Raw genomic sequence first — 21,138 nt, forward strand, 5'->3', positions numbered from 1 at the left:
ATTTCAGGTTATATCATGTAACCTCAAGTCATTTCTTTCCAATCTGCTGTTCTCAGTATGAATTGACAAGTCTGAACTCCCACTATGTCTGCGAATTGTGGGGACTATGACGAGACTATTTTTAATGCTTCAGAGAAGTCTCCAATGACTGCATCACCTTCATCACAGACCCTACCAACACATCAGATGTCCAAGAAGTTGACTGGACCCTGGGAGGTACTTTTTAGTAATAAGAAACAAAGATGACTCATGCTGAAGAGAGGAAGACAGAGCACGACTGGGATGGTTTTCTAGGTTCCTCCTTATACAGTAAACCAGGAAGGTCGTCTCACGCAAATTTAGCTGGGTGACTGGATTCAGAAAGTATTTTGTTATTTCTTGAGATTGTGTTAGGTTATTTATTATATCACTGCTATAAAGTACTCTTATAGCAGGGACTTATTTCGAGTAACCAACTAATTACCAGGAGGAGAAAGCTAAGTACACTAAGATTGGTTAACTTCTTTATATTGCCATGTCTGCTTATATATCCCAAAAACTGTTGTGAGCTAAACCCAAGCAAAGGTCAAAATGATGAATGAACTACAACAATCTCTAAAATGACTTCTGTTCACATATGTGCAAAGTCTTGCTTGAGAACAAACAGCTTCCTTTCACTAGCCCACAAACATAAGAATAACATGGTGAGCTCGGACACTATTTCAGGTGAAAGCACTCGAGGTCAGCGGGGCAGCAATGCTCACCCTGGGTCGATGCTCCTGCGTGTCCCTCCCTGTCATTAGGTGAGCTGCACCTGAGTTTCTGCCTTTCAGCGTAATAGCCCAAATTCTATGTAAAGCTGATTTCCAAATTCTTGGGCCAGAGTTTATGTGGGAGGAACAAGGGGTGGGGGTGGGGGGAAACAGAGCCAGTTTGGTAAGAGGTGAAAAGGTATTCTAAAGAGCAGACTGCAGATTATTTGTGAGCAAAAGGAAAGAAACATCTTCATGTCCATGAGACGCTCGGCCCCGCTGGCTTCTGCCCACACATACCTGGCTCACCAGCTCGGGTATTCCCAAAGCTCTGTCAATCTCCTCCAGGCCATCGAAGTTCCGCAAGGCCAAGTAGAGCTGGTCCAGGAGAGCACCTTCATCACTCGGAGACTCCGCTGCAGGGTGTGGGCATAGCAGGTCATCTGGAGAGCTGCCAAATGGCTGCCTGCAAAGACACACACCTCACCATGGGCCTGTGGAAAAGCTAGTGATTGTAGAACATTTTTTTCTTTAAGGACAACAGTATCGGTTGACTTCCAGGGTCTTTGTAGCAAAATACTGTACCAGCCGGACACAGAACAAAATGACAACCCAAAAGAGCAGATACAATGAACACAGACCTATTGAGTCCAGGGCCCACCTGAACATATGTCCCACAAGTGAATGCTGACTCCTCAAGCACATACACATTTACTGTGCACTGAAGTAACCAAGGACTTTCCTGACCTTTCCTGGGACAGACTGAGCGACCGAACAGTTTTATTTCACAGGAGGCTGTGCTGACACACCTGGGAGACTACAGCATGACAGGCATACAAGCCACGTGAATTCTTGAACTCAGCAGCCACTAGACTCGACTTGAGTGGACTAATAGGAACTTTCTTAGTCGTGCATAAGTAGGACTTAGAAACATTTCTGAAAGCCTTTCTGAGTTAGTTACCAGAAGCTGATCATGAACATGCAAATTATGTGTTATTCTATAAGCCAACAGGTGAGAAAACCATAAAATGAACTCCAAACACTATAGTATATAAAACTCCTGTAATTTAAATTAACTGATTAATTGGTGGAGATTTAAAAAAAGAGCGCCTGAGTTACTTTAATACCAAAGGGGAGACGATACTTTTTGCCAAAATAGTCTAATTTGTATCCTTAAAAATTATTATATGATGTTTTGAAATAAGTTCACAGGTAACTAACTTTATCTTTAAGTGAAAATAGATTCACCAAGGGAGGAAGTTGCCTATTTAGCCCAGTTTAATACCCATGTTTTCTGAAGACAGCTTAATATGCCACATTGGCCTAGAATCCTGAAATCCTGGGATGGTTATTATGAAAGCCAACAATATCAAACAGTTACAACAATACAGTGCATTAAAAAATAATCTAGAGCCCTGGCCAGTTTGGCTCAGCAGTTAGAGCGTCGGCCTGTGGTCCAGAGAGACCCGGGTTTGGTTCTTGCTAAGGGCACGTACCTCGGTTGCAGTTTGTCCCCGGCCCTGGTTGGGTTGTGTGGGTGGCAGCCACTCGATGTGTCCCTTTCACGTCGATGTTCCTCTCTCTCTCTGTCTTCCTATCTCTCCCTCCCACTCTATCTGAACAAAAAAATGAAAAAATGTCCTCAGGTGAGGATAAAAAAATAATAATCTAGATTCTCCATTGATCCCTAGTTACTTGAAAAGAAAACTCACCCAGTTAAATGTCCCTCAATGACACCCTCACCTGCTGTCTCCAGCTCCAAGCCTGCAGTCCCGCTGCCTCCAGGGCATCGTGACCAAGCAGCGCAGCCACACGCACGCACCGGCCACTCCGGCACGCTGCAGACTTCCACCAACACTCGGAAGCTCTGCTCTCACTCCGGGCTCTTTCTACACCTGCCTCTTCTCCCCACCATTGCCTTGGCTCTTGGTAAACACCAGGGGCTGAAATAGTTCCCCCACTGTCCTGCCACACCTTCCCAGAACTCAAGTTTAAATACAAATGTGATTGGCTCACTTCTCCACTGCTACTTAGGGAGGGGAGGGTGGAGCAGACAGAAAAGCGGCAACAAGGAGAAAACCACAGGACTGCATGTCACTGAGGCAAAGGCAGGAGGAAATTCCCCAGAGTAGCGGCCAACATTTGGATATGGTAAATTTCATGCAAAAAGAGCTCATGTGAGCCAAGAGTGGATGTTGTCTATGTACCAGGTTCTCTTAGGCTGAGACCTCATTCCCCAAAGATGCCAGTCAAGTGAGGCATCCAAGTATTTTCTTTGACTAGCTTTATTTCATAATTTTCAACTTCTGTTTTTGCCGAGTGTTCATTCCTATATGCCCACCCCCAATCTCTCCACTGGTGACAGGCTCATGTGAAATCTACTCTCTCTTTTAACGCCAGCAAGGCCACTCAGTTCCGCATGAACCCAGACTCTACAGAATGAGTCCGAAGGAAGGGGAGGCTGTCTCCTACCTTTGCATGACAACTGCACCCTAGTAAAGACATACCCAAATTCTTAAAGAAAAAAACAAAACAAAGAACGATGCAAATATTAACTTGCATTTAAACAATTTTCTAGTATTAAAACAACACATTTGTGTTACATGCTTTCTGTTTCTTTTTTTTTTTAAATAGGTTTTTATTGATTGAGAGGGAGAAGAATGAAGGGGGAGAGAGAAACATCGATGCAAGAGACACACTGATTGGCTGCCTCCCGTGCATGTGCCCCAACTGGGGCCGGGGATCAAACCTGCAACCCAGGTACATGCCCTTGAACGGGAACCAAACCCTGGTGCGCAGGCCGATGCTCTATCCACTGAGCCATACCAGCCAGGGTTGTGGCTTCGTTTTCTAAAATTGGGCACACTATAAGTCATATCACTTTCCTTAAAGACACCATACTATGGGTTGGCTTATAGAAAAAATATTGATCCAGACTACAAATCCCAACTTTACAAATGGTCACCAACATAATGAGGGAATTATTTTCTTACATTTGGGGTTATTACAAATATAGTTAGAATCCAGATGGTGACTGACACACATGTATAATACTAAAAAAAGAATAACATTCAGAGGAATAAAGAGATGAACACACACAGGCCAACATACCAAATTAACTCAGAAATTTTGTATTTAATGTAAAAGCAAGTCTTTTATGAAAGGCAGCTACTATATTTCAAGAAAAAACTCACTTTAAAAATCCAACAGAAATCTTTGAAAAAGTCATCTATACATTTTGGGCTGTATTTTAAATCTCTTTTACATACCAGATGAGTGAAGGAAAAACCCCACAATGGATATACAGAAAATGGAAATTCAGCTACAAATCAATGAGCATGAATATGTTAGAGATTTAAAGGCTAAACTACTGTCTTTTTGAAATGTGTACATAAACTAATGCTTGGTTCATAAAACACTGAAAAACCTATTCCTAAACAGTAGGCTGTAAAAATATAAAATAGTCATGGTGACACTTATAAAGGCAACTGTTCAAAAAGCACTGCTTTTTCTTTTCTTTTTTCTAATCCTTACCCGAGGATATTTTTCCATTGATTTTTACTTTTTTTTAATAACTTAGTTTATTGATTTTTTAGAGCAGAAGGGAGAGAGAGACAGAAACATCAATGTGAGAGAGAAACATCAATTGGCTGCCTCCTGCATGTCCCCTACTGGGGACTGAGCCTGTAACCCAGGTATGTGCCCTTGACTGGGAATCAAACCTGAAATTCTTTGGTCCACTGACTGATGTTCTAACCACTGAGCAAACTAGACAGGGCAGCACTGCTTTTCCTTTATTTAAAAAGAGAGATGATGCCCTGGCCGGTTTGGCTCAGTGGTTAGAGCGTCGGCCCGCGGTTCAGAGAGACCCGGGTTCAGTTCCCGCTAGGGGCACGTACCTCGGTTGCAGTTTGTCCCCGGCCCCGGTTGGGGTTGTGCGGGAGGCAGCCACTCGATGTGTTCCTTTCACGTCAATGTTTCTCTCTGTCTCTCTCTTCCTCTCTTTCCCTCCCACTCTGTCTGAGCAAAAATGGAAAGGTGTCCTCGGATGAGGATAAATAAATAAATAAAAAGAGAGATGTTGTTATAACCTCTGTTACCCATCACCTCTGAGGTTCTATGACAATAAGATTAGCATAAAGTAAGTCATAAATTTCTTCCAAACTAAATTATTTAAAATAAAAGAAGTGAGATGAGTGGCTGATAAACTGAAATAACTTTCTTCAAAAAAAATTTTTTTTCTTTATTGATTTTAGAGAGAAAGAAGGGAGAGGGAGAGAGAGATAGAAACATCGATGAGAGAGAACATCAGTTGGTCACCTCCTGCATGCCCCCCACTGGGGATTTGGCCCACAACCTGGGCATGTGCCCTGACTGGGAATCAAACTGGTGACCTCTTGGTGCAACCACTGAGCCACACCGGCCGTGCTTTCTTTTTTAAAAAAATATGTTTTTATTAATTTCAGAGAGAGTAAGGGAGAGGGAGAAATAGAACATCAATTGGCTGCCTCCCGCAAATCCCCCCTACTGGGGATCAAGCCTGAAACCTGGGAATGTGCCCTGAGCGGCACTCGAACCTGTGACCTCTTGGTGCATGGGATGACACTCAACCAACTGAGCCACACCACCGGTGGGGCTGAAATTACTTTCAAAGTAGTGAAAATTTTGTTTCGTTAACACAGTTCTTAGACGCAGACAGCTGACAGTAACCAAGGCAGCAGCAGGCCTCACTCAGTTCCAGAACCGGCATAGCACACTGAACAGCTCACTCTGTAATCAGACTCAGCAAAATCCAGAATTTCACCTTTTTTTTTTAACCAAACCCGGGACTCTCTGGTCCGCAGGCTGATGCTCCAACCGCTGAGCCAAACCGGCCAGGGCAGAATTACACTTTTTTAGACAAACAAACAAATACAAAAAAACCCCAGAACTGTCATCTGTTTGGGCAACAGTGAAAATCTTAACTTTGGGCTTAGTTTTCCCTAGAAACTCATCTTTCACATTTCATTCAAAAACAACTATCAAGTGCTGGATTTAATTATTGTACTACATTTTTATTACGAGCAAGTTTCCATGGAAATGGGTAGGTTTTTAACATATCAAATAAATATATTCAGAAAAAGCGTAACACTTCCTGACACCATGAAAGTAAGACTCAGAAGCTGGAGGGACCTGGGAAAGCCCTGCTTCCACGAGACTGCAGTGCTTCCTCACGTGCGCTCCAGTCCCCAGCGAGCCCCTGGGAGCCAGCCCAGAAACAGCCAGAAAGCCTGACTGAGGTTCGCCCTGTCTGTCCCTCCAGCCTCACTGCTACTCCAGGTGCAGTCGGGAGGACCAGCGGTGCTGGCACCACCTGGAGCTTGTTGGAAATGCAGACTCCTGGGTCCCACCCAGACCCCGGAGGTGGTTCACAGGCACAGTGGGTTTGAAAACACTCATTTCCCCCAAGTGAATGGAATATAGCTGGCGAGCACCCTTCCTTCTTTATCTCCCTAAGGCAGTTATTAAGCAGTTCCCCTAATCTTTTCTTTCAGTGAAATAACCAGCTTCCTATTTTTCTCACCAATCCTATTGCTGGGCTATTTCTTTTAAACATCACTGAATCCTCTGACTCCTTTACTACTTCCTTAACATACAGAAAGGAAAATGGGCACCACACTGCAACTCTGAGCTGTGCAACCCCAGCTATGACAAGAGCATGACATCCCAGAGTGGGACTCACTCAGAAATTTGTATTTTTAAGCAGTTCTGGAAATGTAGTCTACTTTTGTAAAGTTTCAGAAACCCTGTTGACTTCCATCATTGTGAGTTTGATAAGAGTGTTATATAATTTTAGACTAGAATAATCCCAGAAGAGCATGAACACTCAGTCTGCAGAAAGGCCTTCACCCAACTCTTTACATATGAACCTCAAGGCCCAATTTCTCCAGTTTAAGTTTTCTAAGAAGTTTACTTCCTGGAAAGGAAGGCCTGCATGCTGCACTTTCCCACACTGCTTCTCGCTCAGGCCCCTAGCCACCTCCCTGCCATGGGGCTCCCGCCTAACCGGCTGAGCAGTGCGATCACTTGGGCCTCCAGGGCTCCTGTACAACATCAGCCTCTATGCTCTGCTCAAAACCAGTGAGATCATGCAGTAACACAACTGTGATGTTGCCTTTGCCAAGAATAACACAAAACAAAAAAACACCCATGAGCAGAAATTTGGACATCCCCTGAGCCACAGGTGACAGGTAGGTTTTTATCCATAAAGCACAGGAAAGTCAAAGAGCTACCCTGAGACTGCTGGACTGAGCTGAGGGACCCTGGAGTAGACCCAATAAGTAGTGACCCCACTCCTGGCAGAGACCACTGCAAATTCTCTTAAGGAAAGTGTCCTCAATTTCAACCCCAGATGTTTCATTGACTGAGATTAGTTATGAACTCCCAATGAAAGATTACCAAAGTACTCAGGGAAACAGATCAATCACTAGATTTAGAACTTCAAGAAATCCAGATATTGAAATTATTGAATACAAAATTTAGAAAATAATGATTAATGTAATGTTTAAAGATATAAAGATAAAAATCACAAAAATAAGCAAACAAAAAGAGGCCATAAAAAAAAAAAAACAGGCAAATAAAACTCTTAGAAATGAACAACATATACCAAACACCAAGTAGTATCAATAAATGAATCTATACCTAGACACATTGTAGTAAAGCTAGAACACAGCAAATACAAGAAATTGTTCAAAAGCAATTAGAAAGAAAAAAATCACCTATAAGAAAATGATTAGAATGATAACCATAACCAAAAAATCTCAATAAATTTGGCCATATACCACATCCTTTTCCAAAAAATTATTTCAACAGCTTAATGTACAAAGTCTGCATTTTGCAGTTTGGTATTTAGATTGACAGATCTACTCTTCTAGCTAAATCTTCTGACAGTGCCTTTTATTTGTTTCCAATGTGGCAAAATATATGAAATAGAAAACTAGATGATTTTCTGTTACCATAAACATACTGTGTTGCTTTATAACATCTAGTCCTCTGACTACACTGCCCCTGTCAGATGTACTGGCTTCCTGCCATCTCTGCCTCCTGAAATGATATCTTTCCTTCACAGCCTTGAAGCCTTTCCCAGTCACCTCAATTGATGATCTCTTGAAAAATGGTTTATTTCTCTTATGGCATTTAGAGTGCACATTACCACACATTATAGCTATTAGCGTATATATTCTATTTTCCAAGAACACTGTAACTTCTTTAAAGGCATGCTCTAGGTCTAACTGAGTTTTGGATTTCCCTCTCCCCTATATGCCCTGCCCAGTAGACAATGCAGTTTGAATACATGAAAAGTGGTCAGGCACCAATTATTAAAAGAAAAAGACTGACTTCTGGCACAGCATGTATCAAATAATGCAGAGAACTAAGGAAGCAGCTCTCCTGGACCTCCTGGGGGCTCAGGACTCACCTGCTTTGGCTGGCAAAGGAGGCCTGGTCTATCGGCAGGATGCTCTCAGGCCATGGGGCCGTCTGGTTGGGAGGAGCTTGTTGTTGACTATACTGGGGCCCCCCCATGTTCATCTCTAATTCAGATGGCCCTAAAAAAGGAGAAGAAAAAAATATAAAAATCTTACAACTTGTAATCAGGGAAGTATCTATTTCTGCTATGTAATGCAAAGCAAAATATCTGGTTTTTAGAAAATGAAAAAGACAGAATGAACAATAATCAGGTGAAAATAATAAGACACTTTTTGTTCTGATACAGAAAAAGGCAATAACTATCAAGGCTAATCACCTGCTTCAGGAACTGTCTAGGGTAACAGCTCTATACCTCTTCTTGCCCCTAGGACCCTCTATATTCTGTCAAAAAAGATTTTGTGTATGTGGGTTGTGTCTTATTAATATTTATTGTATTGGAAATGAAAACTGGCAAATAGAAAAAAATTATTACTTCATTTAAACATCATCATAATAAATCCACTATATATTAACACACACAAAAATTTTTTTTTAATCTTCACCCGAGGACATTTTTCCACTTTTTGTTCAGATAGAGTGGGAGGGAGGGAGAGAAAGAGAAACATCGACGTGAAAGGGACACATCGAGTGGCTGCCACCCGCAAGACCCAACCAGGGCCTGGGACAAACTGCAACCGAGGTATATGGCCCTAGTGGGAACAGAACCCAGGTCTCTCTGGACCGCAGGCCGATGCTCTAACCGCTGAGCAAAACCAGCCAGGGCACAAAATTTTTTTGAATAGAAAAAAGACACCTTTTACGGGCATTGTTTCACATTTTTGCAAATCACTTTAATGTCTAAATTAATATAAGACAGCCAGAATCTCCCATCTGCTTCCACATTCCATGTATCCATGAGAAAACGAGTGAGGAAGAAAACATTTTTAGAGGTTTAAGGCTAATCGATAATATGAGCTTTTAAAAATTTTATTGTTATCATTATCCGTAGACCTGTCTTCCATTACAACAGATTTCCTGGCTTTTTAAAAAGTTTATTAAAAACTGAAAAAATTCAGCTACACCAAAGCTCATAGAGCCATATTTCAAGCTCAAAAGCCAGGTGAGGTACCCTTCAGTAAAGAAAGACTGAGAACAAATTAAATGTCTGGATAAAACGTATTTATTGTGATGATTTTTAAATAAAAGAATGTTTTAAAACATTTCCCAGTTTAATTTTGCATGAAATTCTGGTCATTTTTAGCATTTTTCATGCCCGCCTCAAATGAAATGAATTTGTTTGGGAACCACTCATTAACTCGAAGTACATTCTCTGTAGAAAGGTGACAGAAATGTCATCTCTCAGAAATAATAACCCCAAATGCACTGAGCAATTAAGGAGCTGGTTAAGAAAACTGATGCCAGCGGTGGAATGAGAAGTCTGCATTATCTCCTCAAAACAATCGTGGCCCCTTTCCTTCAATCCTTTAGCTCTTACTCACGGCACAGTATCCAAGTATATGAAACAGTACATAAACATGAGCTTATCTGAGTTATGCTAATGTACAAGGTAAGAGGAAGGTTAATAGATCAATGATTAAGAAAATAATCTTGAGTATGAGCTACATAAACCACTAATTTTTTATGAATTTTTAATAATGGCTTTATTGAGATGTAATTCACATAGCAGACAACTCACCCATTTAAAGTGTACGATTCAGTGGATTTAGTATATTTGCAGAGTTCTATAACCTCCATGACAATCAAGTTTAGAACATTCTCATTCTCCCCAAAAGAAACCCAAAGTGTGACCAACCATTAGGAGTCAGACCCCCTCTCCAGACCCCCAATCCTAGGTAAACACTAATCAACTTTTTTTTCTCTACAGATTTGCCTATTCTGGAAATTTCATATAAATGGAATCATACTGGACCATTAATTTTAAAAACATGAATTGTATCCAAAAGAATTCCACTGATCCTCACAATCTGTGACATGTTCGCTAAGACTTGCACCTTCAGCCAGGACCCAGGAGAGTCTGGTTTAATAGTGGAGGGCAATGGCCCAGGAACCTGCATTTGAAAGTCCTGAGATGATCCTGATGTCCACCCAGAGCTAGGCACCACACTGCTGCATCACTGAAATGCTTCTCCAAAATATACCATTTATAGTGGGACACTAATTCACTGCCCCTGAAAGCGAAAGTTGGTCATTTAATGGAAAGAAAACATCACAAAGGTAGTTGGTTCTGTTAATTAACTGAAAAATCTTTGAGTTTCTATATAGAGTTCCAGCAAAATCCCACTTAAGACAGCATGACCTGGGGGGGATCACCTAACCTGCGAATTTGGAGCTTGTCTTAAAAGAACTTCTGGAGCTGTCACTCTAAGAAAGCACAAAAGTTAAAAGCCAAGAACACTGAGCTACCTTACCTAGACTCATGACTTGAGACTGAAGCATCTGCCTTTGGCCAGGCTGGCTGCTGGGTCTCATGGGGATGCTGGCAGTTGGATTCCGAATCATACCTCCTTGGATTGGCCGGTTCATGGCGCTGGCGGTCGCAGCACAGGTGACTCGCACAGAACTCTGTGGTGCCCACTCCCCAGATGGCATAGTGGGCCGGGCAGTGTTACTACCTATCATCCCTGAAGGCAAGCCAGAGAAAACGGAGAGATGCAGGAAATGAAAACATACTCAGCACGTGTGAACACCAGATGATCTTACTCTGAATGAAATAATCAAGTCTGCAATACGCAGAGAGCCCAATAGCTAAGGCCCTCACTGGGGCAGACGTGGACCCTTGGCTAAGAAATAAGACTTGGCAATTACTATGAAGTTTTTTGCAACATGGACTTGCCACTCTTTATAGTTCGGAAAAGTTGTTGAAATTGTTCCCATATGTACTTAGAAACAGGTGCTGTGGCGTGTGGATAACCCCAACTTCCTTCCTCAGGAAGTGAATCACATTAGCTGATACACACGTCAATGCTTTACTTTCCAAGAGGGAGGTGAGGCTAAGAAGAACAAGGTAAAAAACTGATAATCAATATTCTAATTATAAACCAAAATCACAGAGAATAGCCCATGAAGCGTATGCCTATCTCTTTCAGAGTATTAACATTTGTTAAGCTTCGAAACTGTCCAGGGTAGCCTCTAATGCATGGGGAAATTACCAGATCTTTTTACTACAATTCTTATAGCCAAGGCCAGGGAACTCCTACTACTTCAATGTGCTTGGACCACCACATTCCTGATTGTAGATCTAGAATGGGTTAGGGCAGATTTGTAAAAATTCTTTTGTGCTTGAGATGTTAATAGCTAGTTGACCACATGTAACAACAAGAGCACAAGACTGGCAAGCAGGGCCGTGAGTTCACTCTCCCATGCCTGGCTCCTAGGATGCTGGCAACAGATAGACTTGCTAAGACTTGATATTCTAAAGGTTCTGGAAAAACCCCAAATGAGGACCCTTCCTTATGAAATATTTAATAATGGATATATAAAAGTTCTGCTTTCAGATACATGGCTTGCTTTCATTTACTTTAATTATAATAAACAACTAAAAACAGGTACATGTAAGAAACGACGAGGCCATGTATGGTGGGTGGCTTCCACTGGTGAAATGAGAATGCGCTCCATTACGATGACTAAGAGTGAAGAACATTTAATTAGACTGAACAACTAGAACAACATTATGGTAATATATATTTAAAAACCACTTTAAGATTAAACTATCAAAGATATTATGGGAAAAAAGGCATTTTAGCTTTCCAAAAATCTACTAAACAATATAACAAGATTATAGAAAGTCTAGAAAAAAGGAAAAATCACCCACAATTCAACAGTATTAATGCAGTTGTAACTGGGGTAGTCTCTCTCAGTCTTTTTCTTTTCCAAGAAAGCCCAGGCAATTAATTGTATGGTAATAGCCTGAATACCAGTGATTCCAGGCTGCCAGATTTAAAGACAGGTATATCCCCAAATTCTTATTTAAAGTTCCCACAAGAACTGAGATATTATTATATTCTGCTAATAAAAAGCTACCTTTAATAAGTTATTGGAACTTTTCTCTTATAGAATTTTACATAAACCAACTTTACTTATATAATTTAAAACTTTATCTTAAAAATAATGTAAAGTTAATTTGATACTGTTTCTGTGAATATACACATTAGTGAAGTAGTAGGTTCCTGGCACTTAGGATAGGCACCCAACTAATATTTGTTGAATGAATAAACTATTTTAATATAGCATAGTTCACATTTTCCATAAATTGCTTATTAACAGAAAGTAAAAAAAAAAAAAAAAAAAAAAAAATCCACCTTTTCCTCTTAAATTGAACTCTTATTTTCAGTTACTATCTAAATGGCAAATGTTTACAGGGATTACATACTAAGATAAAAAAAAAAAACAAACACCAAAAATTAAACACCCCACTAATATAAGTTCTTTTGATAATATCTATTCTTTCAATGCCTGTCTTTAGCACCTCATTTTGACAAAGGAAGAAAACTATATGTTGTGAGCAGTTCTTCACTAGAACAGTCAGCATCCTGCTGTATCTGTGATAAACAGCTATTAAGGGTACAGAACGTGGTGGTTATAGCAACCAGCACTGCTGCGACAATTTCCAGCCTGAATCGGATGAAACTTTGGGACTATGGTAGCTGCTATGACAGTGACCATTACTTACGAATATGCTTGGGCAACCTGGCAGACACCTCGAGTTACAGCAGGTCAATGTTCAAACCAGGTCACACGCAACTTCAAAACGAAACCCTAGGACAGTTACTATCAGGGCAGACATACTAATGCTTTTCATTTTTAATTAATATTTTTCTGAATGAGAATTGTATTGTTTACAAATATGAAAGGTTGGGTGAATTTAAAATTTTCATTCTAAAATTCTCCAAACACAGACAATCAGTTAATAAAAAAATTTAGGGTTATCAGCAAGATTATCACAAGAATCTGGCAACCACCAAATTATTTTACACACACCACCGCAATGTCTAGAACAGCAACGGGAACAGAAGTGAAATAAGCCTATTGTATAGAATTAATGATCAGCAACCTCATGAAAGTAATGATCACAGAATAAGATAATCAGCTTACTGTAATGCTCTCTGATAATCCATGTACCACTCTTATGGTGAAAATCTGTACTTTTCTTATGTTAAAATATTAGCTTCTAACATGAAAAAATTCACTTGAAGAATTCTACTAGTTTGATGTGGATGAATACATCATTAAGTTAAGTAACTCAGGAAAGTAACAGTGCATTTGAGCCCTTACCTGTGCTACTGTTCCCTAAACTTCCTTGGTTTCCAATCATCCCTTGGTTACCCATCATTCCTGGCTGAGGTATCACTGAGTAGGGACTGCTGTTTCTGATTGGTGGAAAGGGTCCAGCACCAGTTGGGCTTTGCAATGTGATGTCAAGTGGTAAATTCTGGTTTGGCAATAACCTGCCCAGTTGCCCTGGTCGTGGGTTATTAAAAGCTAAGGAGAGAACAAATGAAAATTGAAGGTTAGTATCAGATAACAGAAAAGAACTGTAACAGAAGCAGTGTTTAGTGAAAATGTCATCTGTAAAATAACAAAGATATGCATATCAGGGACCAACTGCCTACATAAAAGACAAAAAAAATGCAGCATCAAAATCTCATATGATCAACAGGTAACTAATTTATTTATTCATTCTTGCAAAAAAAGAAAGAAAAGAACATAACATGTCTATCACTTACCATGTGTTTTTCTCCCCAATACTAATTTCTAATATTCAATTGTATTTGCTAAGTAAACCACTACTATGTTTTTTTTTTTTTTTTCATGTTATATTATTTGAATTTAGGAGTACTGCTTTGTCACAGCTATGAAGTTATAAACATCTTCTACATAGAGAACCAAACTCAGAAACGTATGGTTTGAATGTTAGAATATCATGTCTCCAAAGGACTTTCCTAGGAGTAGCATTAGATTCAAGGTGTTGAATTCCATTGGAAGTGGAAATCTTCAAGTGTGAACTCTGCTACCTGAAGTTATTATTTATGTTTCAGAGCCCTAATCTTTAATCTTCTAAATACAGCTTTTTAGAATTCCAGATACATTTAGATTTGAAATGATTCTTATGATTTGTTCCCAAGAATTTATTGTGTAATGAGCACTATGCCGGTGCACTGTACTATCACACAAACAGTGATTTGATAACAATGCTCTTCAATTTTAAAAGTACAAAAATTTTATAAATTAAAATGTATAGCACTAATTTATTAAATAATATGAAGTACTTTACTTTCTCTGAATTATATAAACATAGTACAAAACAGAACATTTAAAACAAAAGGTTCTTCACATTCAATAACAGAAAATATTTAGAAGAATTAGGGCTTGGACTAGAAATGATATCATGCTTCTTTATGTCTTCCTCAAGTTTAGTTACGTGGTTACCATTCAGTAATCTGAACACTATTGGAGGCACAGACCGAGGAGAAACCACGAGTGCACCTGCAGTCTGACCCTCTGGGTAATGAGCATGAACTTTCTAGTGTTCCTTACTCACTTCTCAACTCTTCGACGTGTGCTCTCCATGGTCCATAAGTAACCCTCCATTCCCTAAGAAATAGGCAGGTTTGAGAGATAACAGCAAAAACGCTACTTTGTTTTACCCTTTTTGGAATGATCGGGAATCACTTGAAAAAAGATCTAGGAAATAAAGGTATCCTGTGATTTGGTTGATAGCTGCCATTTTTGGTTTGAGAACTAATGCTAAGCTTTAAGCCAAACTGTATTGGAAGAGGGGAAAAAATCATTCTGTTCACCAATGCTACGCTAAGGAGATTATCTATTGTTCTTTAAGTTATGTCACTGGAACAGGAAAAGTATTTTCTTCCATTCAAACTATTGGGCAACTTTAGGCAATTATCAAGTTTGTAAACTAAGTGATCATAGTGAAGGAAGATTTCATCTTAAATAAAATTTAAAATAAAAATAATAAAATAAATGATAAAAATATACTTTATAAGTCTAAGGACATTAGCTTTATATCAAACTAACCAAACTTGAAATGCACTTAGAACACATTTATATGATAAAGTTCCATGTAAAACTGATATTTGTATGAGGATTCCCTAAGAGATAAGACAAAATATTTTTAATGTGTGCAGCCCTTTCTTATAGAATGATTAAATATTTTGATAATTTTTAGTGGTATATTATTCCTAAAAAGTCAGCATAACTTCCTCATTTTCTACATTTTAAATATTCAGTTATATGTTAAAACACATAGCATCTATTTTAAACTCCATTTCTGAAGGCGGCAGCTGAAATGCAGGGAAATATGACTATCATCTAAAGAACTTTGTCTATGTGGGTCAGTCAGTCTCACTCCATGTTGATTAAATCTACCACATTGAATGCTGGGAAGCCACGTTCATGAGAACCGACTCTGAATGCTGTTTGGAAGGACCAGGACAGTAGATGGTGCTATCTGACCATAAAAACCTTGAAGTGACTAAGCGGTTTGCATCAGATTTTAATAATCCCCCTTTCTGGTGGAGATTATACAGCATAACCATCAGTATCTCATACTCACTGCTCTGTGAAATTCGCAGTGCTGTTTTCTGGGCTCCAACAGGTGTAACCGGGCTGTTTTCAGCTGTGAGTTGCATGAGGTCATTGATGATGGCTTGCTTGTCAACTGATCCAGCAGGGGCGCCAGGCCTCGTGTCTGGGAAAAGCTGTGGTAATTGACTATTCTGCAAATCATCCAAAATTTCCTCCAAGTTGTCCAGCTCACTGCCAGGCTGCAGTTAACAACAGAAGAGTTTATCCTGTTCCATGTAAGAGTGGGCACCACAGGCCCGCTTGCAATCACAGACCTAACTGGTGTAAGGCACCCATAGCTAAATAAAAGATGCAGATACACACCCACTTCAGGCCCAACAGTTAAATGATCATCTTTTAAAAAAGTTAAATTGACAAAGAACATATAACTTAATCTTTTGGCCCTCATTTCCTCCTCTGTAAAAAGAGAGATGACTGAATTAAAAAGAAAGCTCTCTTCCAGCATTGTGATTCTTGGCAATTCATAAATCTCCCCTTATTTTATGCTAATAATTCAATTAATCATGATATGTGTATTACTAATTGACCAACAACTTACAGTTCAGATCCAGGTTTTATGGTTAATTTCCCTAAGAAATGACAACAATAACAAATGCTGGTAGAAAATATGATCCAAATTTATTCTACATCAGTACTCAGTAAATGATGATTCTTTTTTAGGACTTTTTTTTTTAAGAGCAGGGGGTAAAACACAAAATTAGCTTGTGGCAACCATGAGTAGCTAAGCATTGCCTTTTCCATCTGACTGCGGTCCTTCCTGCTTGTACTTTCAGTTTCGAGTAACACTGGCTTTCTGTCACGCACCAGGCTAGGTGGCAAAATGTAGGGAAGCTGGATGAAAACTGGTTGTCCCCAGAAACAGCACCTACCAACCTGGTTCACAGAAGCCGTAAAAATGTTTTTTTTAAAGGGCTTTCCCTTTATAAAAATAATTTCATGTCAACTACCAACATTAAAATAAGGTAAACACCACCACCATGTTATACTTAGTGCTTTTCTTCTAGAAAGCCCAACTGATTTTCATATTCTTTCAAGTAGAACCTACCTATGTGTCAAGTATTTAAAATCAGACAGCGCCAACCACACAAGAAAATGGGCAAGTTAAATGCTAGGGTTACTTTCTAGTGCAGAAAGTGATAAGAATAATTTTCTTGATGTGTAGGTGAAAAAATATAATTTAGACAATTTCTCCAAAGTCACTGAACAGACTCTGAATCCTTGACTGTGACTAACCCTTTTGTCTACATTGGTAACTCAAGTGAAATTGTTTACATTTGATATAAGGTATAATTATCAGAAGAACCTATAGTTTTATCCTATATACAATCCTATTCCCCATGTAGAGGTTGGATTTGCTAAGATTTTTGCAATTTATGGCAAATATATTAGGGATCGTTTCCTGGGTTACGAGAGCATTTTCTAGTTAGGTTAGCCACCCATTTCTAACAAAAGATAGAAGCATCAAATATGGGAGATAGCACCCCACAATACACACAGACACAGATGAGATGATCCTTGAAGCTCTGCCTCAGGAAGGCATCTCGCTGGATGTCCCTTCCAAGGGCAACAGAGTCAGTGTCATGGCTGCTTCTCTGGCTGAGTCCTACATGATGTAGTTTATATGGGGCCGCACTGCACTTTAAAGCCTGGAGCTACGTTTTCATGCTGTCAGAAGTGCAAGGGAGCCAAACCCCAGTAAACACCATCACCAACCTCACCATCACTGCGCTAAGGCGCGTACCCAGTGGGCGGAATGGTGGGCAAAACTGCTCATACTACTTCAACAACCATTTAATAGCTGCCACCTCTTCTTCCTTTCTGAACACATACAGATGATTTTGTGTAAGTTAAATGTACACGTAAAGTGACTTCGTTGCAAATCTATCTATATCATGTTTTGCTGAAGACCTAAGTATAAAGACCAGTGTAAACATTTATTGTCCTTCAACAACTGCCTGGAACACAATAAAGGCCACTCAGTCAACCTGGTGAATTCTTTTAACTATATTCATCTGTTATCTAAAAAGTTTTCCCAGGGTCAACTGAATTTCTCATAAAAATGATTGATAAAGATGTGTGATATCTTTATAGTTGTGTCATAAAAAAGCTAGAGAGCAGAAAGAGGTACTAACAAACTGGGACGTGTGCAGCTGTCCTAGGGAACCAAGACTGCCCACTACAATGCTGCTCTGTACACAGCCTTTTAGATAAAGTGGCCCTGGAAGTCACTGTGTGGGAGTGAAGGAGGTGGCTGTTGTGAGTGACAAGTTGCTTCTTGAGAAAGCTTTGCAGATTGCCTTGGATGGAAGCATCCAGAATAAATGGGTTCATAGAAACAATCATAAAAAAGAAATAATTTTCCTCAATGGATGCTCTTATATTGGCCTTCAATCCCAAATACATGTAAAAGGAAGTTTTTATACTATCAGTTAACAAGAGCCTGGATCTAGACTCCTGCCTTTCATTTTTACCTTTCCTGTTTCCATGCAAATAAAATTATACTTTAAGCCATCTCAACAGAAAAATAAAACTCAGAGTTTCAAAGAGTTCTAATGATAGGATTCATAATTCTTCCTTTGTAATCTATTCTTGTGTCTTATATAACGAGTTTAAAATAAGTCTAATGTTTTATATACATAACTAATGTTACTTATACACACAGAGAATGTTAAAATATATTTGGTGCATTAAACCGATTTTTTTTTATCTCAAATAATTATAAATTTAAAAATCCATCATTTTCCTTGGTTGATTTTGTTTTTACAAAACATATATGAAAAATGATTTTCAAAGTATAATCTTTATTTATTTATTTTTTATCATCACCTGAGGACATTTTTTAATATTTTGTTCAGATAGAGTGGAAAGGAGAGAAACATCAACGTGAAAGGGACACATTGAGTGGTCACCACCCACACGACCCAACCAGGGCCGGGAACAAACTGCAACCAAGGTACGTGCCCCTAGTGGGAACCAAACCCGGGTCTCTCTGGACCACAGGCCGAGGCTCTAACTGCTGAGCAAAACCGGCTAGGGCTATAATCGTATATATTTTAAGAGATTGACCAAATTCAACTGTGGATCAGTCTAGTTCTAACAAGTAACTAAACTCATTTGTCTTAAGAAAGTGGGTGTTACGTACAAAAGGAACAGGTGGTTCAGAGATCATAACTACTGAATTCATTGTGTGCTATCAGAAAGATGCGCTATGAAATTTTCCCCACTAGAGATAATATTGCTTTGCTTGTGTTGATTCTTGTCAATTTCTGGAATACACATTTAAGACTAATCTAATTGTTTTAAGTTTACTTTAAACATTTCCCTTCAAGGAGATAAAGTTCAGAAATGTTTACACGCCTTTGGTTGTCTAGTAATAAAAGTGGGTAAATATGGCATTTTCTTCTGTAGTCATGTCAGCTCTGGAAGGGACGGATTTGATCGCATTAAGTTTCTGCTCAAATATTTCCTCCCCTAAGTTTTTGTAAGCTGTAATTCTCATCCAGAGTTCTAGCCAGTCCCTCTCCACTTTTTAGGCATGATTTCTTCACAAGACAAAAAGATTGATGCTTTCCTTTAAAAGGCTTTGCCAAGATACTTCAAAGTTTTGCTTAGGCATCTATTCGAATGCTCAAATTAGCCACATCAATTGAAATAGTTAGTTTAAACTATTTCAGGCAGAAAATGAGTCAGAAAGACTTTCATACAGTTCTACAAAATGAAAATTGAACTTGATTTCTTTAATTTTTCATTTTTCTAGATTTATGCATTTTTCATGTGTCAAATTACTTATTCTCTGAAGCAAATATAAAGCACACATGCATTTTAATGACATAAGTATTCTAATAAATTACTAAACACATTAGAAAAATTTTAAATAAAAAGTGTAATTTTACCATATTTGCCTGACATAAAATTATTAAAACATAGTAATACAATGTATCATATTTGAAGGGAAATACTACCAGTGTAAGGTATGGTTTACTATAACGAAACCTTCATCCCAAATAGCCCAGTAGCATTAGAAAGAAAGGGGTGTCAATGGGTTCCACTGTGTAAATAAATATATAACTTCAAAGTTGGTAAACATACTGGAAATTTTGCTGTCATTACTTCCTGTTGGTTATGAAATGCTGTAGAAACAAATGTTTAAATACTCTACCCAGTAAAGAATGCTATTTTAGGTATAACAGCACCATCAAAATACTTCCTGTCCGTAGTAAGTTAGTGATCGGTTAAACACACACTCGGGTAATGGCTCTTTGCTGAGTCAAAATAACAAGACAGTTAACTGCACCTAAGCTTGCTAACAGTTTATCTCACTAAATAAAAAATTTGTGTTCCCTTGATATCAAAGAAAAGTCTTCAATAAATGTGTACAGCAGTTAATAGGAACACAATTAATCTGTATTTGGAATTAGTGAAGGAGCGCAGGAGGAGAAAGAATCACAGTTTTTTTCTTTAAGTCATTTTAACCTTGATCTAAATTTAAGTAATGCATACTTCCTGTGGTAACTTTTCTTTTCAAGTTACAGTGTTTTTTATGTTAAAAATGCTCTGAAGCAGTATTTTTTGGTGAAGTTTTAAATGGGAGAGGATGGAAAGTGAGACACAGACTGTTTCATTAAGAAAAAAATACTATATATATGTGTGTTTGTGTACATTGCTTTGTGGTCTACTGAAACAGATTTGTGCTGATAACACTTTGGGCTTTATGTTCCCTACGTGGGACAATTTTGCTTAGAAAAATGTTTCTCCTAAACAATTAGAAACTGCAAAGCCTTTTAAAAAAGCTTTTCTTTCTTTGTCAGTTTTTGCCTGAAGTTAGTATAATCATATATCTAAACACAGAAATGCCAGCGAGTGTCCCTCTTCTCTGGCCCTCTGAAATCCCAGGGCCTCAGGCCTGGGGCAGAAACAGACTGTGTTTCTGGAGGGAGGGGCCAACCACTTAGCCACTGAGCTAAGGTGGACCTCACGAGTCACCATCTTGCCCTCTCGCCTGTGTCAAGAGACTTGAGTGACAGTATCTGTGACTGCCACCCCAAAATGGCACTAGCTCTGTATATTCTAATCTAGTAAACCTCAAAAGATTAAAACATTTATAGCTGTCACTATGGTTTTTCAGTACACTTCATCCAAAATATTGCTATTAACTTTCTGCTGAGCCCTCAGTTTCCCCATCTAATGGTTTCCTAGCATTACAGAATAGTTGTTATATAGAATTCGGCACTAACATCTAAGTTTAAGGGTTAATTAGCAAAGATGTTTATATAATTAGGCTGTTTCCCTTGTGAAGGACACAAGGGCTTAAAATCCTCTGCCTTATAGGAATGGGAGC

General features: G+C 39.0%; 1 protein-coding gene across 19 annotated transcripts in view; it reads right to left on the minus strand.

Moving 5' to 3' along the window:
* NCOA2 (nuclear receptor coactivator 2) overlaps positions 1-21,138 on the minus strand; it is a 300,567-nt gene that overhangs the window by 18,311 nt on the left and 261,118 nt on the right. For all 19 annotated transcript variants that reach the window (XM_036264342.1, XM_036264325.1, XM_036264339.1 and 16 more), the window contains 5 exons: positions 15,769-15,979; positions 13,470-13,676; positions 10,607-10,819; positions 8,188-8,317; positions 1,032-1,197 (listed from right to left, as the gene is read on the minus strand). In XM_036264342.1, coding sequence (XP_036120235.1) covers positions 1,032-1,197; positions 8,188-8,317; positions 10,607-10,819; positions 13,470-13,676; positions 15,769-15,979 — 927 coding nt within the window. The remainder of the gene's footprint in view (positions 1-1,031; positions 1,198-8,187; positions 8,318-10,606; positions 10,820-13,469; positions 13,677-15,768; positions 15,980-21,138) is intronic.

This window comes from Molossus molossus, unplaced genomic scaffold (genome assembly GCF_014108415.1).
Source record: "Molossus molossus isolate mMolMol1 unplaced genomic scaffold, mMolMol1.p scaffold_m16_p_16, whole genome shotgun sequence".
NCBI classification, from domain to species: domain Eukaryota; kingdom Metazoa; phylum Chordata; class Mammalia; order Chiroptera; family Molossidae; genus Molossus; species Molossus molossus.